We start from the raw sequence: 24,449 nt of genomic DNA on the forward strand, positions 1-24,449 counted from the left end.
AGCTTTGTGATGAGGTTAGTTAAACATTAAAGAAACATCTTCCAAACGTCTCCTCCCATCAGGAAATGGATAGAAGCTGTTGGGACTGAGCGCCGATGTCTGTCTGAGACTGTGAAGTAGCTCCATAGTGTGGCTGAATACCTTTTCTACAGGTACTGAAAGAAGTGGATGTGAGAAAAGGAATCTGAACATTCACAGAGAGAGATAGCGCCACACTGCATTCGCAGCAATTAAGTACTAAATCTTTTAAAAAGCGCACCTGACAGTTTTTATCTCTTGAATCCACACTTTGGTATCAGACTGGAGAAGCTACTTTGACCAGTTTTTCTTCAAATATCTCTGCGTGTCTGCAATTTCCATTTCATTTTCAACACAGCTCTGGGATACAGTTTCCCGTTGACTCTTATATAAGCAGCTCTTGAGATTTCTTTCATTTCACATCAGGATATTTCAAAAATGATTTCCTGATAAAAACAAAATATAATATTAAAACAGCTGAATCCGTTCTGATACGCATGATCTCAGTGTTTAAATATTCATCTCAACAGCAGCCAAAAGCACAGTGGCTGAATTATTTTCAAGGATAATTGAGATTACATGTTCTTGTATCTGTACAGAGGACCGCAGGGACGATGTGAGCATCGCTGTGGCTCGCCTGCACCAAAAACTGAGGGGATGTTTATATTGGATTTTGGATTATTGCTGAAAAAAAAAAATAGACCTCTGCAGCAAACAGAAGTTCGGGAGACTTACAGGTTTTGTTCGGCAAGGTGATCTTTAAAAAAAATAACGCCGCTTTGATGATTGTTGACTCAGCCATAAGAGCTCCAAAAACTGGAGTTAGGCAATGAGGGGACTCCTCTGTAGATGAGTGAGTTTCAGGAGAGAACAAAATGTGAAAAACGCCGCGTCAATCACAGACGTTATTTCAGGCATGAAACAAAAACCCAAAAAAAACACGGACTCGGAGACGATGAAACCAGACGCTCACGACTTATTTCTGGGTTTGAGGACTCATTCCTGCTTCAGTTGTTATTTAAAGTCACAAAATAGTAACCTGTCATCTGCAAACGCAACCAAAATTCCATTTCAACAGGAGGAGGGGGCAGTTTTAGCAGTCTCATATGGTAAAGCGTTTTCATATTTTGGATATATTTTTACAAACAAACACCGTGTTGATTTGTTTGTTTTCTTCCCCTCGTAATTTGATCTCCACTTTCTCTGGTTTGTGCCGATTTCCCAGACGTGACAAAAGAGTGCTGCTTTTAAAACACAACCGTCATTAAAGAATGAAAGAGACGACAATTTCACTGACTAACAGCCTTCATTTGCATTTGTTCTGACATTTCTGTTGGATGTGCGACAGCATGAGGTAGAGCCTCACAGGCTGAATTTTATGTTGAATGACGAATCTGAGCTGGCAACCCTGAAATCAGCTCCATGCTTGCATGGCTGCTCTTCAGGATGAACATTTCTCATCACCGTCGCATTTTATCAGGTTGTATCAATATTCTGCCCCCTGGCACAAGTTGAGTGTCGTTCACTTTCCTGTCTGATGTTACAGACAAACATTCGGATCTAAAAAAAAAAAAGAAAAAAAAGACAGAAAAAGAAAAAAAGTTTATCAAGAATTACTCACCTCCCACTTGTTGTCCTGCATTTGTTTCTTTAGCCGGATAATCCAGTTATCAGCAGCAACCTCGGCACAATGGGCGATGGTCATGGCTATGGGACAGGACAGGTCCAGGCCCGGTGGGCCGTACATGACTGCAGGGCTCAAAAAGATCTCGGGTCCATCGTCGGACACACTACTGCACACGGAGGGAAGAGGCACGTCATGATTTATCACACATGTAATACAACGGTGTCTTCTATATGCATTGCAAATCAGATCATTCAGATTAGTTCAATCCGGCTGCAAAGTGCAGTGCAAAGCAGAAGTGGTAAATGGACGCCTCTCGCCACTCGTGGCACTTGAACACGCGCGCACGCGGTGCAGGCTGCCAATAAAGGCGCCAGCAAATAGAGGACCGGTATCTTGCTCAGGGACACTTGGGCGATGGTCTCTGGGGGACGCGGGGACCAAACCAGCAGCCTTTCCTTCTCTGGACACCCCAAAGTAACCAACCATGGGCCAAGAGGACCTGCAGCTCCGCTCCAGCGGAGGAAACACTTTCTTTGTTGCTTGTCTGCCACCTTTTTTCCCCCCTAAAGACTTTCATTTGTCCGGTAACATTTGATGAGCAACGATACTTTCTGCATGTGGAAACGCCGTTGCACCCGCAGGACACTTAGACTGACAGCAGCCCTTCTCATCTTCAGCAAAGACATTAAAGCAAAATTATGAAGTCACTTGTCAACACGCTGATCCTGTCGAAGATTTAAATGATGTCGTACGCTGCTGTGTCTGCGGCGTAAATGTCCACAGCGTCTCCGTTAACGTGGAGACGCACTAATCATAAGTGCTGCGGGGGGTTTGCAGCAGGCCTGAAAGCGGCGAGGAGACCATCTACAGGAGCAGCAGGAATCCACCGCAGCTCCCTGAGGTGAGGCAGACGTGATGTTCGCAATCTCCTCTCATGTTGTGATGTTTTAGTTGTGCAAGTGTGTGACTGTGTTGCGCGTCCGCTTGTGTTGGTGCAGCTTCACAAGGAATTGAATGACTAATTTAAATGTTTTGTGCTGCATCAAGATAGCAGCGTGCCAGCCCGACCCCACCACTTTTAAACACCATGGGGGCTCAGATGAGCGCAAGTACAAATGCTATGCTAACTAGCATTGACACCTGAGCTGCTTTGTGCTGGGAGTATGATATGATATTTGAGTTTAAAGTAACACTTCATAAGTGTACTTTGGCTTTCAAGTACTCACCAACAGTTGTGCTGAGCTGACTTCTTTCCCTCTGATACCAGGGTTTGTTTCTTTCTGACTCCAGAATGCAGACAGAGCAGGCAGTTATATTTAGCTTGAGGCTAATAGCGACTGCTGGCCGAACAACAGAGCTGTTTAAAAGCTTTCATTTACAAACTCTCAAGCACATCATCCAGTAGAATCTATGTTTTATTCATCCAGCTGTATGCTCAGTAACCCACAAATGCTTCTGAGCTTCTTTTGACTTTAAAACAAACGGTAAAACTTCTGTTTCGGTGCTCGTTCACAGTAGCGCTGTGTGTGACCAGCTGGCGCATTCAGTTGAGTCAACTCGCTTACGCTACTCGCCGCTTGTTCACAGTCGCACCAAACAGGAACTGCAACTGGAACTGGAAGTGACAAATTTTGTTTGTTTTTACCCAGCACATGGCTGAATAACGTCATGGATTATATCAGATGTGCTAGGGAGTGTGTAAACGGACATCAGTTTTACTGCTGTTTGCCGTCAGCTGCTATTAGCTTCCAGCTACTTAAAAATGTCTGGCTCATTCCAACTCCTGGAGTCACAAAGGCCTGATACAAGAGTGAAATTATGTTTTTGTGAGCTCAGGAATGCTGTTTGTGGGTAATTGATAGGCAGAATATACTTTTTGGGTGAAGTATCACTTCAAGACAGTATGAAAAGAAAAAAATCTGACTTCCAGTGACACTCAGTGCTTAAACCAACGTCCAGATAGCAGAGTTCCTATAAACAAAGTAAAATCAAATCCTTGGATGCTCGTAATGAATCAATCCCTGACTAGCTGTCACACAGACACACGGAGGAAGATTAAAGCAGCAAGACTAATGGACAGAGGGGCTGGGGAGGACAGGCTTTAGCACACAGCGTGTAAGCTTGGTCGGTCGATGGAGCTTATGAAGCCTGCTCAGGCCAGCCTGGTGACAGATTAGCTGGGCCAAGCTGCTCTTGGCCAGTGGCCCAATCCTGGCCGGGAGCCCTGAAGACTGAGAGCAATCGATGGGACCACCATCAGTCATGCAGCTGGCCCGGCTGGACACCTCCCATACACAGGACGCAATACTGGGGTTGTTGTCACTGGAGCAGCATGTATTTCTCAGCATCATTAATGCAACTGCGGTGCAGACCCATCCGGACATGGAGGCAGGAATCATGGAAGTGCAAAAGTAGTGTAGTGTGTCTATGTGTGTGTGTGTGAGTGTGTGTGTGTGTAGATACAGGAATCATAAAGAGTGAGAATGAGATAGAAATTGAAAATAGGAATTTTATGAGTTACACTTTTCATGTTGGCACATTTACACACAAACTGCTGTATGGAGGCACTGAACAACCTCAGTGCATTTATTATCAATGTCTTTCTGTGTCCGATATTCATCCCTTTTATGCAGTTTTTCACACTGGCTAAATTAAGTAAACTCAACGAAGGCTGCAAACATGGTAATAAGCTTAATAGAGTCGTTGATGGACACACTCGTCCAACGCCAAGAAAGAAAGAAAAACTAAACCCAAGATTGTCAGTGTTACTTTTCCATTGGTTATTTGCCAGATTAACCAATAACAAATTTCTATGACATGGCAATGTAAGAAATCACAACATGTCTGGGCCGCATTGGTGAAACTCCAAGCAAGTATATTTAGTATTTTTGGGAAAGTGACAGATATCGCAGTATTCTGCCACATATTTCCATTTCATACTGTGACTGCTTCATTGTAGTGCAGCAAATGGCATAAGGGCAGCAGACACACACTGTTATCCAGGCAAACCACACATTTATCACACTTAGTGCATTCTCAGGTCTGAAAAAATCTATTATTTCAAAGAGAACTTCCCATAAAGGTGGCGTGTTCTCTAAAGGAGCACTTTCACGAGTGTTACTGGCACTAGATTATTTATGATACTATCGACTGTGTATTGCCGGCGGAATATTCGTGATAAGTTATTGAAATATCAACGCTACCGTCACACAATGAGGTGGAGGAGTGGTGAGCGCTGTCACATTACAGGAACAAGGTTCCACCTTCCCCCGCAGCTGAGTGAGTTCTCTCCAGCTGTTCCAACTTCACTCCACAGAACCAAAAACAGGTGAGGCTAATTGGGGACTGTAAATTGCCGGAGGTGTGGATGTGAGTGATTGACCCCGTGTGTGGCTGGCGATCTGTACAGTGTAACCCCGCCTCTCTCCAAACGGAGGCTGGGATTGACTCCCGCTCTGCGCTGCCCTGCACAGGGCCCACTGCATGGATATGGAGTGGATTTTCACTGTGTAGATTGAAAAATTGTGCAGCTACTGTTATTTTTGAAATACCTGAGTCAACAAACATCTGTGTGGGTGCTGCGTGTGTGTGTGTGTGTGTGTGTGTGTGTACGTGTGTGCATGCTGAGAGTGCGCCCTGTGTCGCAACTTCTTCAGTTCCTGTTATTTTACCAGTTTATGACGCTGCGTGCCGTGTGAAACTTTAACTGTTTTTACAATGCTACCAATCAACACAAGGAAATTAAAAAAAAAAAAAAAAGGTTTTGAGCTACTGTCTAAAAATAAAATCACACATGCAGACTGCAGCGTGGCCCTGTGGCTACACTTATGTGCTAATCAGCCTCCAGCTCAGAGGAACCCAAGGTTATCTGCTGCTGAGATGATGGTAATTTGCCAGATTGGATGTGAGTAAAGATTAAAGATGGTTCTTCAGCATCTCTGATTGTGGGTATGAGAACAAAGACATTGCACTTCAGGATGGTTATTAGGTAAATCAAGTTTAGGATGTGGATCACAACATGCAATACATTATGAAAACAAAGGTTTTTACGATGCAGTGCCAAATAATTAAGACCGTGGTATGGAAATGTGTATCAAATACATATGCGAATAAAAAACAATCCAAAAGAACCATGTGATCTTTTGGGGCTTAAATAATTAGTGAGGGGGGCAGCGTGGCTCGGAGGTAGAGCGGCTGTCTAGTAACTGGTGACCTGTCCAGGGTGAACCTTGCCTCTCACCCAAAGTCAGCAGGGAAAGGCTCCACCCCCCGCGACCCTTAACGGATAAGCGGTATAGAAAATGGATGGATGGATTAAATAATTAGTAAGAAATCAATTTGGACTGCTTTCTTTAGTCGAACAAGGGAAATCCATCAACTAGTCTTTATTAGTGGAGCACTTTTAATACAGACCAACACACAAGCACAATAAGATAAAATAAATCACTAAAATAAGTAAAAGCATCCAGTGGTTTTTAAAGGAAACCTTTTCTGAGGCAAGTATGATTCATACAGAGGGGCTGGCGCCTCCCTGCAGACTGCACTCAAAAGCGAGGGTGATACAGCTCGACTCCTTCACTCCAACTTGTGCGTCACATCATATCAGATGTATTTTGTCACACACTATGACTCTGTCCTTGGACTACTCGGTGTCCCCCGCTGAGCTGGAGAATATCACACTCTAAACAGCCTCGTAAAGCCCAGAGGATGAGCAGAGGCTCTTGTGAACACCTGAAACCGAGCCACAGCTGATCGATTCCTATTCTTTACAGAGGAAAGTGTCGTCTCATGTAGATGGCTGAGGTTTGAATGGGAATAAAGGATCCAATTTCTCCCCTGGACTCTGCAGCTGTCAGAAGATAGGCTCTGACTGACAGCTCAGGCTCCTGCAGCTTCTTAAACGACAGCCAGAGAGGTAAACAGCATCAGGCTTATCAGAGCAAAGCAGGAGCCTGAAGGGCAGCAGCTTGGCTGAATCTGGGAGCCTTTAGGCAGGGGTGTGAGCACCAAGCCACCCCCTATATGTGACCTTTTATCAGCATCTTAACCTCAGTGACCCAAGGAGCTCCATGGGAGACAAAGGTGGGATGAGAAGACTGCTGAATCGGACTAAATGTCACTTCTGATTCTCACTCAGATGTACAAATCCAGTTTCAGTGAGAGGCAAAGCTTGTTTGCTGTGTTGATAGCACGACATCTTGCTAGCAGGGCCTCAAAACTGACACGTTGACACTTTGATACTGTCTGCTATAAATCAAGAATGTGTCCAAAAATTGACTTCTAGTTGTCAGACAGCTTTTAAGTCTCTGTTGCATATTTGACTCCTTTTCAAAATGGCTCTTATCTTTCACGCTATTTAGCTTCGAGAAAATCTAAGACAACCGCCATGTAAACTTTGTAGCATATCAGGTTACATCTTACCCAATCAATCACCTCAAGTTCACTCATGATGGAAAGCGATAGTGTACCACTTCTACCACAAAACAGGCTGGCAGAGTGGATGTGCTGAGAGAGAGTTGCCTCGGGCGGCGATGTAATCTGCCTGCAGCTGCCAATGTATTTGTGACACATCAGGTCCTCCCCTGTAGAGCCTGCAAGATGAGCACCAAGCCCATGCTGGGTGGGAATATGTTTGCATCTGTGTGTGTACAGTACATGTGACAGCCAGTGGATATGTGGGCACCTATGCATGTTGGGCTCAGCAAAGGTGGGGAGGAGACGGCATGGGGAGGAGGGCGATGCGGCGCGACAGGTTGAAAGATTAAAAGAGAGCAGCCTAAGAGGCAGACTGCTCTGCCTCAGTGAGCGTCCCTCACCTGCTGTCCTCCTGGTTGATGATCATATACATTTCCCAGGTAGTGTCTTCTGCGATTCCCCCATGTGGCACCAACAGACTGATACCTGCAGCGAAGGGAGGGGGGGGGGGGGATAATGTGAAAACACATAAGACGTGACACACACCTGCCCGGCTGTCAGGTCTCTTAACTGAAGGTGACAGCGAGTGAGGTTATGCTCCAGAAAAAAAAAAGAAAAAAAAAAGGTGATGGAAGTAAGTCCTGAAAGCGGGCGGCGCACACACACACGCACATACACACACACGCACATACACACACACACACACACTTATAGGAGGTGGTGCGGGGTCGATCACTCCGGCTCAGAGGAAATCACAGCTGATCTTCTCCATCCTGCTGCTTTCCACATGCAGCCCCCCCCCCCCCCGCCAAATTCCCTCATTATGTGAAACAACAACAAACTCTGAACAAGCTGCTGCAGCTAGCTAGGAGCAACCACGCTGAAAATGGCATCATAACTTAACAGGCAGGTCTGTAGGGTTTTTTTCAGTTCTTCGTTGTAAAGATACACACACATGAGAGAGAGGGAGAGAGAGAGAGAAAGAGAAAGAGAGAGAGAGACGTGTTGGTGATGCAAATCTCAGCGCAGGAGGTTTATTGAGTCTGCGACGTTTCTAATTTCTGAAATATGTCGCACAAGTCTGCACCTCTTCAACTTGTTTGGGTGAGCTCTTCTTTGCACATAAAAATAAAAGTATGCGAAAAACATGAACATATTTCCTGAATATAACATAGTCCCACCCCCCCAAACACACACACACACACACACACACACACACACACACACACACACACACACACACACACACACACATAGAGCGATAATGACTTACTCACAAATAACAAACCAGGACAGTTTCTCTCTTATAACCGGGGATGGACAGATTTCTCAGCTCAACATCAACACGTGGTCAACTGGCATCGGCCTTTCTGTAAAATAAGGTGGCGATCCAGCCAGGTGGCCACTCTGTTGTCTTTCATTAATTTTGTTGCGGGTACATGCACTGTCGTGCACCGCCTCCCGGCAGCCGTGACTCTGGCAACATGCCATGTGAGCGTCCAGCAGAGGTGCTGTGCACACGAGCGGTTTGTTTTGGGTGAGAAAATGGAGGCTGAGTGGGAGAAGACAATGTCTCGGAGAAAAATCAGCAGCATTTCAAGTTTAAAAGGTGAATATGGGTATCAGTTATTGACCCTGCTGTTACTTTAAATCGTAACACTGTATAAGACCCCTCCAGGGAAAAGATGACGAGGAGTAGCTTGAATAATACAACAGTATCACGGGTTTATTCTTATTTTCTTCATAATGCAATTATTTCAATCTCAATTTACCTGGTGAAATGTCAGAAAGTGCATCCACTGTGTCTGCGATCACGCTCTATACTCAGAGAAGCGCTGTTTGTCAGGATGCAGCGGTTGCTTGAAAATGCCAATGCTGTCAAACTTCATCTCTTCAGTAAATAAAATATTCATGCCCCTGTTATTTGGTCGATAGGTGACATTTTCACGTTTTTGCTGCAGACCAATAATGACAAGGTCAAACATCTTCAAAATGCAGGACTAGATTCACTTCTTACATGCTAGATTTAAGCTTTTGTGTGATGTTTTGTTTTTGCCTCCAGCAATGTAAGCTTTCAACACCGAGGTGCATCAAAAGAAAATGGATGCGCGGAGCCCTCACCTGTGTTCGGTACCACCAGTCTGCCTCCTGCATGCCCAAACACTGCCGTAGCTTTGTGGTGAGGCCTGCTGGGAGCCAGGGAGACTTGTGGGTTGAAGAGGTTCTTTTCTCTTCTGCCCAATGTGGTCCCCATTGCCACCCCTCTGTAGTCTGGAGACAGGCCTCTTGGAAATGTCTGAGGGTGGGACATGACGTGGTACTCTGCCCTTCCTGCCATCCCTGGAGATATAAGGAGGGAGGTGTGACTTTGTGGCAGGTAAACAAACTCAGCTCACATGTGTGTTGCGGAGAAAAAAGGAGAAAAAGTGAGAGGCGCGTGGCATCACGGCAGCAGTGAGAGAACAATGACACGCTGGTTTTGTAGTTATTCCAGTAAGATTATAAACTGGCAACCTTGCCTGAACAGCAGCTGTCCAATCATATCTCAGCAACCAAAACTAAGCCTGGCAGGCCTGTCAAACGTTGTTCTCCTAAAGATGAAGCAGACATGTCTCTTCTAAATGTGAGGGATAGAAATATTAGCTCTCACCCTGTTAACTCAAGCTGCTAACTAGCTCAGGCACTGTGTGGTCCGTGATCATCCTTGACACTGAAAACAACTGGGGAATGTACTTATTGTCCATCCTCCCAAGAGCCAGACAAGTACACAGGTAGAGATGCTAGTTAGCTTAGCAAAATGCATGGTAGCGGAAACAGAGGGTTAATTATTTGCCAGCATTGGCATTGTTCTATTGAGTCGCTCATTAGCTACAGTAGGATCAAGGTGTCTCTTATCATGACGATTACAGGTTAAAAAACAAAGAAGAGTTTGTACTGGACCGCTAACAATTTAGCTAACAGCTCTGGCAGTTTCTCTCGCAAGACCTGCTTAAAGCTGCAAAGCTTAGTTAACTCAACAGGCCTCATCAGGCTAAACTGACATGACAGCGCTATCACATTAGCTTTAGCATTTTAGAAGATTATAGTGTAAATAACTGGAAAGGGCATATCGAGAATTCTGTTAGAAAACTGTCATTTTACAACGGCTGGAAATTGGATCAGGGTCCTGGACCAACTGAAGGATATTATAAGTAGCTAGCAAGCTATAGCTCCAGATGATGCCTCTAAGAGCAGCTGACACTTGGGCAGCTCAAGGTGGGAGATGAAAAAGTAATCAAGGACAAGGACTGGAGGATATGTAGAACATGAAGGACATGGAGGATAGGGAGGACATGAAGGACATGGAGGATATGTAGAACATGAAGGACATGGAGGATATGTAGAACAAGAAGGACATGGAGGATATGTAGAACATGAAGGACATGGAGGATAGGGAGGACATGAAGGACATGGAGGATATGTAGAACACGAAGGACATGGAGGATATGTAGAACACGAAGGACATGGAGGATATGTAGAACACGAAGGACATGGAGGATATGTAGAACACAAAGGACATGGAGGATATATAGAACACAAAGGACACGGAGGATATGTAGAACATGAAGGACATGGAGGATAGGGAGGACATGAAGGACATGGAGGATATGTAGAACACGAAGGACATGGAGGATAGGGAGGACATGAAGGACATGGAGGATATGTAGAACACGAAGGACATGGAGGATATGTAGAACACGAAGGACATGGAGGATATGTAGAACACGAAGGACACGGAGGATATGTAGAACATGAAGGACATGGAGGATAGGGAGGACATGAAGGACATGGAGGATATGTAGAACACGAAGGACATGGAGGATATGTAGAACACGAAGGACATGGAGGATAGGGAGGACATGGGGGACAGGGAGAACATGGGGGACATGGAGCACATGGGGGGCATGGTGGATAGGGAGGACATGGGGGACAAAGTGGATAGGGAGCACATGGGGGACATAGTGGATAGGGAGCACATGGGGGACATGGTGGAAAGGGAGGACATGGGGGACATGGTCCAGCAAACTTGAATTCAGCCACACCCTCCAAGGTGATGTTCAGTTTCTCTTTTTGTTTCTGGCTGCATCTCCAGAGAAGGGCTCTGATTTATCCAACGATTGCCTCTGGAATAACTAGTTTCATCCTCCGTACACAAGCTTTGAAAATATTCTCTGACCTTTGACCTTGAGATCAGGCAGAGGGTCGAGGAGCGAGCGCTCTGCCATCAGCTCCTTGTCAATGGAGTCCTGGAAACACATGGGGCTGGTGTAGGTGCGCGACACTGTCAGATCAGGTTGCATGGATGAATTAATAAGCAGAGGGTTTGCTGGAAAACACACACACACACACACACACACACACACACACACACACACACACACGCAGACACACACACATACAAAAATCTAATTACTGTCAGCAACACATTTAAGCTACAGTAACAATCCCTCATAGCAACACCTTAAACTGCCAAAAACCTCACGGGTACGTCACATCAATTAGTTCTCGTCAACTTGTGACTTTCATATCATCGCCATGGAAACAAGGTTGGCGCGCGCGCGCGCGCACACACACACACACACACACACACACACACACACACACCTTGCAGTACGTATGTCTCAATTAAATGTGACAAATGGACAAAAAAATATTTATGTACAAATAAGCCAGTATACAAATTTGTTTGTATGACCACTTGGAAATAAAGAGTACAGACTCACAGTATCCTTGTGGATTAATCAAGAAAAAAAACAAAAAAAACAAAACCAAAACCTCACAATGGATGAACTCCCCATGTTTATTAAAGATAAGATAAATATGTTTATTGTAAGGTGAAATTATTTTCTGATTAATGACTTGTTGTTTCAGCGAGCGTGAAATGATAAAGAGAAAAACAAGGCAGCGTGGTTTCTCTTAATAAGCCTTAAAGAAAAAAAAAGAAAAGAAAGGGTAGATTGCCAATTTATTCTGTCTGGAATTAAGTGAGCTACGAGCACAGTGACTCATGACGGGGGACGAGTTTGCAAAATAAATTAATAAATAAATTCAAAAAATGCTGAACGACTGTCTAAACTTCTGTAGAGCAGAATACAGCATACAGGGGCGGGGGTGGGGGCGGGGGTGGTGGAGCCCATGTATCTGTCTGTAGAGCTTTAGCCCCTCTATGAAGCGTAGCAGGGACCAAGATTAAAGCTTTCGTGCCTCCTGCTGTGTTATCAAAATGAACTTTATTATGCCCTGCTGAGAGCTGTTGCCGTAGTGACCCATAATGCCAGCCTTGTAAAAAAGAAGAAGAAGAAAAAAAAAAAAAAGCCTCAATCTGTGAGGCAAAGTACACCATGCTGCTGATGTTTTCCTGTTTGGAGGTCCATAAATGAGCTCCTAGGAAATTTAATTTCCATTTTCAGAATCATGAATAATTAAGGGAAGTTTCTTTTTCTATGTGAGGACTCCCCCCCCCCCCCCCCAAAAAAAACCCCAACAACACCCCATAACCTCACAAATCGCCACACGATGAGACAACGCTTGTTCTGCACGCTGCTTACAGGGACACCCCAACCCTTTTTGGGACATTTGCCATTCCTCCCCAGAGCCAGAGATGAGGACACACACACACACACACACACACACACACACACACACACACACACACACACACACACACACACACACACCCTCCTCTTCTGTGTGTGCACATTAGGGACCCGAGACCCTCAAAGACCAGCTAACCACTGGTGAGCTTAGCACAACGACTGGTGGGGGATGGATATGATACGCCCAGAGCCTTTTTATATTTTATAACTTTCACACTTGTCTTTTGAAAAATTGCACCAAAGGGAGTTGCGCTCCAATTTCGTTGTACGCTACACAACTCAACGTTCCTCATCGTTCCACGAGTTTACCTGAGAATACAAGTTTGAAGGAGAGGTTTATTGCTCAGTGGTGTTAGCAAATGAAACCTTAACGCACGGTGCGCTTCATAGATTAAGTGTTATGCTATAATTTATTGCATATTGAGCGTGCTACAGCACAGAAGGGCTCGAGGAAACAAACTAAAACATTAAATACAGTCAGTCCGGCCTCAATAATTAATATCCTCATATCAGTGTACAAAGAAACTCGTGCATAATTCAGGTTTTCACGTGAACACATACAAACACAAAACTACATGGTTTGCTTGCATGTTCTGCAGCTCAAGTTACATCCGTACGTCAGAACAGTGAACAGATCTGAATTTGAGTCCGGCGAGCCGGCCTAGATCTTGTGTGTTGGTGCGTCATTTATCTTTGTTCACTCATAGCAAGACAAGCAGGAAAACTAGATTTGTATCATTCCCTCAGCGGTGGTGCAACCCTCTAACGTTCTGAGGAGGATTTTCATATTAAAGCCAGGGAGCGAAAGTTGCTCAATGTTTAATCTTCACCTCCAAATCTCTCCGTAAATTCAATGATGGAGTGTGAGTCCTCTAATTAAGCAAAAAAAAGAAATTGTCATTTCTACGAAGGAGTCCAAATGTAAAGAGAGTGTAAAAGATTTAGGTTCCACTAGAGGTGATCTTTTCGTTTGTTATTGAAATCTCATGAATTAAACTTTTAGTCAAAACACCTTCCGCCCTCAGGTTTTGTCCCCGTTTATGCTCAACGTCACATACGCGTACGGATACGGACGGAGCCTTTTGTCCGTACTCTGCGCTCATTTCGTCTGTATTTCTGCATGTTTCCTTGAAGCTTACGGATACGGACCAAACGGAGCACTACCACTGGGGGGCAGTGTTGCTGTCACTACCCCGTACGTCGCTCTAGTGAGACACAAAGACGAAACAGCAACGGCGGAACTTTTTGAGGAGAGATTGTCCGAGTTTGTCTTATTATTGTCTCTGTTTACGTCTTTTATGTGGGATATAAATTATCAACACTTCCTCCACAGTTGCCATGTTTGTTTTTTGAGTTTGTTGTTGTCATAAACTTTTGACTGTGGGCTGCCCCCTGGTGGATGTATTGGTCAACACACATGCCAACGTAAAGGACGCATGGACGTATGTGCGGAGCGACGGTAACAGCGTTTGAAAACGGATGCACACATTTTCATACGTAGGTTGAACATAAATGAGCCTTTACCTGTTCAGGTATGCGGGGACAGCAACAGGAGTCCAGTTACCTGCGTGTGTAAATATTACTCTGATGATAACCTGAGTAGCTCACCTTGGCGGGACGTCTTGAAGCTGAAGGACTGGAAGCCCCCAGTGAGGGCGGAGGAGTCGATGACGTCAACGCCGTACTCACTCTGGCTGCGTCGGTAGAGGGTGACGGCGATGATCAGCAGCACCACTGTCACCACCCCGGCGGCGAGGCCTGAGTACAAGGCCACGTCACTGCTGCTCTCCACACCTTCCAAACACAGAAGCGTCTCCCTCAGTGGTTTGAACTCTCTGAGTCTGCAGCGTTTCACGAGGGAGTCGGGAGACATTTCCCCCTAAAATAAAATTAAATCTGCTTTGCTGAGGATTTTGAGTTAAAGACTGTCAAAGGAGGGAAATCTACCTTGGTTACAAACTACTTGAGCATCCTTTCCCCCGATCCCCCAGTCTGCCCTGCCTCCTGATGCACAGCTTTGTTGTTCCATCTTGGAGTGTTAAAGCCACTAATGAGGAACCTCGGAAGGAAGGCGATTATAATCAAGCCAGCACCTGACTGTCATTTCAAACACTGCTTGGCTCTGGAGTTGGAGACACTCTGGGATAATGTGACAAAACCAATTCATTAAATTAGCTCATCGGCAATGATTATACTCTATCTGGTCCCACCAGTGCTGGAGCGTCCAACTTCACAAAGGAAAAAAAAAAGAAAAGGACAAAAAAAAAAAAGAGTAAGTGGGAAATAAAGGGGCTGCTAGCTTGTTCTTGAAAGATAATGAGATCTATGCTGAAACAGGACATTCTGAGAAATCCTCTAAGAAGCCTAAAGCTCGAATGAGGAAAAATGGAGAAATGTGCAACGCGGCATTAGCAGCTACACTCGCAGGTTAATTGAGGGCTTGGAAACTTTTGGCAACACCACTGCATTCTTTTCCCAATTTTCCCACAAACAAATATTAAGTGTTAAGGACGAGCAAGGAGAACATATGCCTGGGGCTTAGAAGGTATCAAATTGATTTTTTTCCTTCTTCTTTTTTTTTTTTTTCCTTTACAAAAGTGGACAGGACTGTCACTTTAGGCGAAAGCATCTTCTAGATGGATAAATGTAAATTACTCAGCAAACTCGATGAAAATTATACATAGAAACAATCGAGATGCGGCGAGTGACCGGCCGCTCGGCTTTGAACGCTGCAGCTGACGTAGAAATGATAACGATCAGCCCCTTTACTTCCCACGAATTCAACGTGATCCGACATTCCTGCTAATTCTGGCCTTTGTCTTGTGACAAACATTTAGTTCACATCCTGTTTAGCCGTCCTGCACTTGTTTAGTCAAGCTTCGCTTGAAGCGTTAGTTCTTAGTCACGATTCGGTCATCTGACTTGTTGGTCCTGTTCGAGTCAAAAAAGCCTCATCATCCTCGTCCACAAAGGGAGATTAAAATCCACAATAACAGCTGACTAAGATGGAAAGAGTCTCTAGAACTTTACGACACATCAAAGTCGATTGCTGCCTTTCTTTCTTTCTTTTTTTTGGTTTAATCTCTTTTGGTCCATCTAGGAAGCGGGAAGATCATCAGTAAGTAGAACGAGACCGACGTTTCTGTTGATAAAACAGCAATAAAAGTCCTTATTCTCTAAAACCCTGACAACATTTCTAGAGGTTTTAGTCTTTCTGGAGTTAACTCACGATCGTTAACTTCCGTCCAGTTTAAGTTGACCCAAGCTGAGGAAGGGTCGCAGTCAGTGACGACTTTTAGTCCAAGTTCTTGGTGAGGAAATTGATGCAATCCGGCATCTGCAGTAGCGCACAATTACACGGACGGGGGAAAACCTTCATCAACCATGAATCAGAGGACTCAGCTTTCACCGTCAGCCAGGCTCAATGGGAATGTTGCTCAAATTCCTGCTGGCCCAGTTCAATAATCCAGTTGATCTGAAACCCACAATGCTAAACGGATAAATACGACATGAGCTTCTCACTCCTGGGTACGTCTGTCAGTCGCAGGTATCAAGCGTGGGAGAAGTCAGTGCAGAGTGCAACATTTTTCAGACCCACGCGTGTCACCTTGATTTTTTCTATCTTTAAACCGTGACACGCTTGCCAGCCATTACATGTTGTTTTTTTTCTTTGTTTTTTTTTTTTTTTTGACTTGGTGGCAATCTGTCGTCTAAGGGAAAACATCCCCGTCCGTCACACAAACGCGTCTTTCTTCCCGCCAGTTAACTGCGCTGAATCAACCAAATGGCTGCTGATAAGGTTTGTCGAGGTTCTCCAGGAAAAACCTTTTACACTCGGCAATGGATTTCATGTTCCCGTGCTACTCCTGGCAGAGGGTTGCCTGGCAACAGCTCCAAACAAGTTATTGTAATGACGATGAAAGTAAATAAGCAAAGAGAGAAGCAATCTGAAGATAATGAGGACACTCCAGGCATCAGGAGGACTCCGGAACGCTCTGTGGTCCCTGGACAAACTAAATAATTGTACACTTCAGTCTTTTAACAGTCAATATTCTTCTTAAATGTAATACAAATGAATATAAAGATGACACTTTATAATGCAAGCTCAGATTTCATTGTATGATCTGTGTAGAGATGGAAACGTTTCTTCCAGTCCGGTATTTTAAGTTCTTACAGTGTACAACATCGAGACCGCAGGGGAAAAGTATAAACACGTTTTACTTTGTAAATACAATGTACTTCCAGGTTGCAGTACTGGGAAACAACATCAAATGTGCGTACAATGTTGTACTGAAGAGAAACTATACCTTTTCCACTGCACCTACCAGTGCGAACTGGTGAGGATTTTATTGGTACTGGATTCACGCAACCGAAGAAAAGGATGAAGTCACATAAACTGCAGTCAAACTCACCCTGTGGTTTAGCGTCATGGAGTAACTTCCGATCTGCAAAGACAGAGAGACGAGAGAGGAGCTCCATAACCTTCCTCAAGTGTTTATTTAATTACTCCTTGTGCATGCGTCCGTGCCCGTGTGCTCTCTGTGTTATGTATAATTAAGCTTTGAAATAATGAAGATGGATGAGGTTGCCAGTGATGATCATGATCTAGCCCACACTGCCAAAAATCATGAACAGTGAATCTATTATGACACAGTCCCTGAACACAACAGGAGCGACAGTCATGATGCTTAACCGTCTCTTTCTCATTGTGAACCGTCAGAGGGAGGCGCCGCCGCTGCCGCTACTCACTCTGTGTGCACAGGCCGCCGGTGCAGTTGTGAGTCGCCAGCGCCACCCCGTCACACAGTCGTCCTCCGTGTTTGGGCTCTGGGGCTGTACACTCACGGCTCCGCTGCCTCTCGCAGTCCGAACTACACACCGACCACTCACTCCACTCTCCCCAGCCGCCGTCCACTGGGGGATTACATAAGAATACACATCTGTGAGAACACAAGGCCTCAAATACGGATTCTGACTTGCATGGCAATGTGAACTGGAGCAATCTGGCTCGCTACAAATTGCAGGAAGTGGACAGTTATTAATAACAGCTGACTGTGCGTCAAAATACAATTTCAAATCAAATAATGTGGTTTTGCAGATACGTCCCAACTGGACATGAAACTGGACGTAGGCCAGTCCCATACTGATCCCCGGAAAGAGTCAAACAATCAGAATTTCCTGGGGTTTTTATTGAAAATGAGAATAATGAGGTAAAAAATCAAATCGAATCACAACTGCACGATCAATCGAAATAATCACAAACGGATATTTTAGAAAATTGTGCTGCCCAAATGCCAACAAATGATACTAACATTCCCTACAAAAACTAATATTTTGTCATCCATTTAAACACAATCTAAAATGCCTTTCCCACTGGACAAAACCCCGCTAACATCTGGCCTTTTGTCTGCTGTGGGATGGGTTTACTCAGCATTCGGTCCCTGCAGCAGACGTAGCTATTTATCCCCACTGGCTCCCATCCGAGCTCACGACGTGTGCAGGTATGTGAAAGTAGGAGTTTCTAAATCGAAACTGTAACAAAATATGGGAGCGCGAGCGTGTCACTCCCCTCAGAGCTACACAGATGTGTTCAACACCTAAATGCTGTCCCAATTAAAGAAAAGATTACCAGACGCAAGGCAATCATCCTCAAAAGATGCAGAGGACGTGTCACGCTGGCTGCTTCCTCTCGGTTTCAAATCTACGCTAAGCTAAATTAAGCTACGCCGCTCTAAGCTAAGCTAAACTAAGCTAACAGTCTGATGGCTGTTGAGCTTCATCTTGAACGGAACGGAAATCTGAGTTTCAGTGGTAACACTGGGCAAGATAGCAAGTAAGCACATTTTCCAAAACATGTCACAATTTCTTTCATACAAATAAAAATAACCAATTTCACAAGCTTTCCCTGTGTCCAAATTTAAGAAATTAGCTTGAATGCAACAATGTAGCTTATTTTCCTAGCAACTGTACAGTTTTCATTTGTCAGCTGAACCATTAACTTGGGGAGGAACAGGGGGGAGGAACAATTTAAAAGGCAAAAAAAAAACCCTCACTCAAGCACGTTTTTAAGGCCGTACGTGCAAACAGCAGAGGGCTGATAGTGAGGATTTACCTGGACAGAGTGTGTTACAGGTGCTCTTCTGTACCGACATGCCCTCACAGAAGGCTCCTCCGTTGAGCGGTGCTGGATTTGTGCAAGTGCGAGAGCGTTTCTGCACGCCGCGCCCGCAGCGGACGTTGCAGGGGGACCAGTCCGACCACGATGACCAGCCGCCATTCACTGTGAAAGGGAGAGAACAAAAAGGATGATGAAACACTGACATCGTTTTTTTTTTCTTCTTCTGCCATCAAATAAGCACCAGAGGTGACAATGTACATCTAATCAGGTGAGATAAGAGAGGTGTCTTTGAAGAGATGATCAGTGGCGTCTTCCCTCATATCTACTTACACTCCTCTCTCTGATTTGCCGGATGAAATAAAGCCGGTGATTGAATAATCAGCTCATTTGAAGTCGCAGGAAAGGGAAGAAAACAGCCGCCAATGCGCATCTGTCTGAGGCTGCTGGGAGCCTGTCAGAGACTTCATCGTCGAAATTAATGATTGATGGGTCTCGACAACAAGGTGTCAGAAGGCATCAAATTAATCCCAACAGCGGCTAAGTGGCATGTGCGGAGAAAAATAAAAAGTAACAAGGAGAAACCCCCCATAAAACAAGCACTTGAAATACAATTATCGAGGTGTTTCTGTGGTGAGTGCAGAGGTGGTGCTGGTATGACACTGGAATTTCACTTCTTGCCTGTTCGTCTCTGCAGAGCTCTATATGGGGCTGTAAAGATGGTGGAAACAGTTGGCCTGCAGGTGTGCAGAGGTGTTTAGTGCAGGCTGATAAAAGCCGGTGAGTTGTGACAGACCTTGCCGGCTCTCCATCATTAATAATTGAATTCTTCTAAATATTGTGTCTACACAGGACGGATGGCCTGTCCATTACCTGCTCATTAGACTCCCGTGTTAAAAAAGCCCACACGCTGAGCTCACGCGGCGCTATTTATATTAATGACTTCAGGGAAATCTCTTAAAGTGCCAATTTGAATGTCCACCTACTCTCTTTACTGGGGAGAAAATTACTATTTTGATGCAAACAACAAAGCAGTTTGACATCTATTAAGAATTCCACACCCCGAGACATAACTTACCAAAGACTACAACCGTGGCTGTGGCGCTGCGTCTCTTAGCCACAATGTTGCTGGCGACACAAGTGTAGTTTCCCGAATCGGACAGGCGAGCCTCGGAGACGATGAGATTGTGGTCGCCTCGAGCGTCGCTGACAACATCGGAGCTCAGAGGTTCTTCGTTTTTTAGCCATTCCACCTGGTAGGAGCGCATGAAAATTAGATTACTGCTGAAACACACCAACATTTATGATTTTTTTTTTTCTTCTCGGTGTAAGGTTATGATGTCACCATAACGCAAGCAGTCGTCACAGAAAGGAGGAGGCCAGGAGGACCTCTGATGGGGGCTTCCTCAGGACCAAAACATACTGTTTCCACATTTTAAACTTTGGAACTCACTCCTATCGGACTTAAAAGGAAAACTTCTTAATTTTTTCAATCTGGACCCTATTTTCCTAATGTTTGCCGCTCCGGTCTGGAACGAGGGCAGAACCGGGTGTAGCCCAGGGCAACCGTTAAAAGTGCGTTTTTCCACGCCGGCGCGCTCGGATTGTTCTTATAACTGGCCGACATCATAACAGAAAACTTTTATTTTAACTTTCATAAAACATTAAATTTGACGTTTTTCTGTAATCCAACACCGTCAAGGATCTCCTCCAGCAACTCAACTCTCGTGAGATTTTAGAGCGAGACTTCTCCCCCGGGTGAGAGTTGGACACAGACCACAACAAACAGCAATTTACAACTGAAGGTACCGCAAGGCATTTATTTTTCCTTTCCATTATTATTTTTTTCCCGGACTATTATCATAACAATTGGAGCCTGTCGGTGCACTTTTAGCGGGCACAATTTGACAGTGGCAAGTTGCCCCATGGGTTTACATGACAGCTGCCCTGGGGCTGCAGGCAGCTCGGCCCCCGCCTCAACGATGCATGGCTCCATCACTTATTTAGACCAGAAAAGTTAGGAAAACAAGTTCCAGGTGGAAATACAACTGAAGTTCCGCGTGGACGGCTTTAAAAAGCAGCTCATTTGTTTAAACTTTTCTTTGTGTAACTTCTCCAATTAGCGCTGCTTTGATTGTGTTTTTATCTACATGAATTAAATATGTTTTTTCTTATTGCCCCTGTGAATCTCTTTGTCACATCTGTCTCGAAAGGTAAGGATAAATAATGTGTTGCTCTGCCGAGCAAACATAATAGGGTCTTCGCCAGAAGTGCCTTCTGGCTCAGGCCCTAATTAAGTTACTTACTCTTAATGATCTGAGGGATTCATTCCAATCAAATTGTAATTTCTGTGTTTGAGTGAAATTGGTTGAATTAATTAAGCTTTCGATATTATTCCCCCCCCCTAATGATTAAAGATATACCCGGGGAGCCAAGACGCAGAAACGGCGAGGAAACTATCTTATTGTAGTCTCCTCTTCATTCTTGCTTCAAGGTCAGCTTCCCGTTAGCGTACCTTCTCAAACACACCACAGCATCTGATCAAACTGTTGCCGGTTGTGTTGGTTGCTGAGTCGTATTGTGCCACCCGGTCCGACCCAAAAAAGCTCTGTAGTATCCGTGTGTTTCTGGTATCCCTGTCCCGGTCCGGTTCGAGTCGAGGACTCACTGAATGGATTCAGCGGTGTTTCTGCGGTTTGGGTCGCTGCTGTCACGGTGTTATCTACCGTCTAATCAAGAAAGAAAATGTCGGCGAGGTGAAAATTTGATATTTCTCTACTTCAGCAGTGTTCTCACCGATCCATCCAGGCCCAGATCGTGCAGACAGACCTGATCACCGCTGGATTTATTTGGCCTTTTTTAAAAAAAAAACTTTTTGGTGGCGGTACAGTGCGAAAGTACTTCGCCTTGTGGCTAATTGTGGCGAATTCACACCGGACTCCGTGAGTATAGATGTCACACAGTCGTCGGCGTCTCATCATCTTGACTTCTGATTTGTGTTCTGAGGGTTTGTCTGAATGGCGTTAACATGGCTGACATCCACTGAGAGGCAGTGAAGGTTGACAGTTACCTCCCGCGCGCAGCCGGCGAAAGCAATAGGAAACTACAAAATAAAGGACGTTGTGTTGATGCTCCTCTCCTTGCATGACCGCCCCTGTAAATTGCTATTAATGTGCCAGTGGCTTGAGCTTTTCATTGAGAGAGACGAGCCTGGGCACGAGGGGCCGCAGTTTGATTTATGGCAGTGTATTTGAGGATTAAAAACTCCGCCCCATTGGGAGCGCCGTGTGTTTGTGCGCGAGGTCGTACTCCACTCGTGTGTGTTTGTGGAGAAGGTCCATTCACCGAGGGAATATAACAACAGCAAACAGATTGCTTTGCTCTCTCCAAGCAACCCGGATGGGAAAAAAAAAAAAAAAATGGAGCTGGGAAATCGATAAATCAGGAGTCACGTTGTCACAAGTGTTTTTTTTCCCTCCTTTTAATGGCCTGAGAAGTCTTCCATCATGTGCTTTTAATTTAACTTTTTTCATCATTTGGCTCCAGAGCAGCTTTCAGGACAACTAACCACTGGTGGGCTGCATGGGTCATTCTATCAGTCGCGTTCTTCATCTTTCTCTCTATTTCACACCTTCAGTGTCTAATCAACCCCTGTGCTGCCGACCATGCACTCTTCTACTCGCCGCAGCTGCTAACATCAACCTCTTCAATTATGGAAGCAGGCGCTTTCAACCCTGAGACGGTGGAGGAACGGTGAAAATCACTCTCATCTCACAGTTTCATCTCCACAGTTATCATTCGCACCCGCTATTGAGAGGATGATCCAGTTATAGAGAATCAAATGAAAATAAACACACACACACACCAAAGAAAAATTGTTGTAATTCTGGAATTTAACATTGATTTATGTGTATTTTTTTATACTTTTGATTTGTTTCTATAGCTACTTACCAAGTCTTTCCATTCCATATTTAAATATTCATATATTTACTTATTTTAGTATTTCTAGATTCACATTTCTGCAGTTCATTCATTTCTGTGTCTCTGTGCTAATAATAACAAGGTGGGTGGTTCCAAAGCAGGATGGGTCCGCTGAGGGAACCGCCCCCATTAACAGACACGCATAAATGAACACATGCAGAAACCGCGTGATTAACGGATGCAAAAAATATATGTTTTGAAGAAAGAAAGAAAGAGTAAGTCAATGCACGTAGAAAAGCAAAAATAAAGGTTATAAATAATGTAAAAATACAAAAGCAGATTTAATTTTTACGTACACGTCGTGGTTGTACGGAGCGCCGCACTCCTTCCTTCTCCCTCTATCTAACTCTCTATCATTAAGTCAGCAGAATGTGTCCTGCCAGTTACCGTCTGGCATTTCAGGAACAGGTGAGAATTTCACCACGATCCCTAAAAATAACGGAGCCCGAGGATGTCAGAGGTGAGCTCTGTTGTTTTTATTAAGGTCACATTATACATTATTTGTCTCCTGTGTGCCAGAAGTCTTTAATGTCACGGAAATGCTGCTGATAATGAACCCACAGCAGACTTTTTGCACCCAGCGACAGGTTATCTATTTATTACGAGCAACAAATTACATTTAGAGGGAAGTTCAGGCTTCAGCTCCAGTCTGTTGTGGCTCCACTTTTATATCTTCATTCTTGCTAAAACGCAGACTGTTTTTACTTGACTGCCTGCATTGTAATGATGTGAGAAAAGGTCACAATAATTTAGTTTTTGGTCCCAAAGTGTTAGATAAGAGGAACTCATAAATACACAAATTCGACTTCGTAAGGTCAGCTTTTCAACTTCAAACATTGCATATCACTTCAAACACATATTGGTATCTCTACTCGCTGCATTAGAGTTTTCCTCATTTGCTTTTGCAATTTTTTTTTTCCAGGGCAAAAAAAAGGCTCAAATCTCAGAGCAATTATGAGGTTTTTCAACAGATAAAAATGTCTCATTCATTCAAGCAGAGCGCGCGCGTCTCGGCACGCGTGTGCAAAAGTCTAGTTGCCGAACATTCACCGAAAACTGCAAGATTTCTCTCTACGGGTCGAGAGATTTTTTCCAGCATCAAGATCTGTCAAACACACAAGTGCCGTGTATCCCATACACACCTGTTTGCTAGTGATGGGTGCTAAACTGGCAAATCACCTGCCAGGTAAGAGCCGAGCCTGATGTCTACACAGTCAGGGACGACAGGTAAGTATGTAAGCATTGTTGCCACAACACGCCATTCAGTGCAGCACAGAAAACACTATCGACGCTCCGTGAATCCAAATCTGGAAAAACATCCATTGCGCTGTGAGACATAGAAGAAGACTATGAAGGACACAACCGGCAAACTGAGGGTGACACGATGCATTTGTGAGGGAAACGTCTAAATGACCTCAGACAGCTGAACCGCTCAGTGAGTACCAGACATTTACCGACAGTTCTGCTAAACTAAAAGAGATTCAAAGAGCAATCGTAAATGACGGAATGACAATGACGTCTTATCAAACATCTACCCCGCACGGCTAGACGGCGTGCTGACAAGAAATCGGCCATTAAATCAATTGCTGACAAAGAAAGACTGAGAGAATGAAGAAGCTGCTTTGTGACGTTTATCATTGTGATTTTTATTCATCAA

The 24,449-nt window shown here is 44.6% G+C and overlaps 1 protein-coding gene across 2 annotated transcripts in view; it reads right to left on the reverse strand.

Moving 5' to 3' along the window:
- Positions 1-24,449, reverse strand: part of LOC147243695 (netrin receptor UNC5D-like) — a 179,008-nt gene that overhangs the window by 18,284 nt on the left and 136,275 nt on the right. For both annotated transcript variants that reach the window (XM_086186476.1, XM_086186477.1), the window contains 9 exons: positions 19,890-20,064; positions 18,809-18,976; positions 17,446-17,610; positions 17,109-17,141; positions 14,305-14,490; positions 11,277-11,426; positions 9,182-9,400; positions 7,462-7,546; positions 1,640-1,811 (listed from right to left, as the gene is read on the reverse strand). In XM_086186476.1, the coding sequence (XP_086042602.1) occupies positions 1,640-1,811; positions 7,462-7,546; positions 9,182-9,400; positions 11,277-11,426; positions 14,305-14,490; positions 17,109-17,141; positions 17,446-17,610; positions 18,809-18,976; positions 19,890-20,064 (1,353 nt within the window). The remainder of the gene's footprint in view (positions 1-1,639; positions 1,812-7,461; positions 7,547-9,181; positions 9,401-11,276; positions 11,427-14,304; positions 14,491-17,108; positions 17,142-17,445; positions 17,611-18,808; positions 18,977-19,889; positions 20,065-24,449) is intronic.

Source organism: Aulostomus chinensis, chromosome 19 (assembly GCF_037954235.1).
Source record: "Aulostomus chinensis isolate RoL2024-O1b breed Wild chromosome 19, RoL_Achi_v1.0, whole genome shotgun sequence".
Taxonomy (NCBI): domain Eukaryota; kingdom Metazoa; phylum Chordata; class Actinopteri; order Syngnathiformes; family Aulostomidae; genus Aulostomus; species Aulostomus chinensis.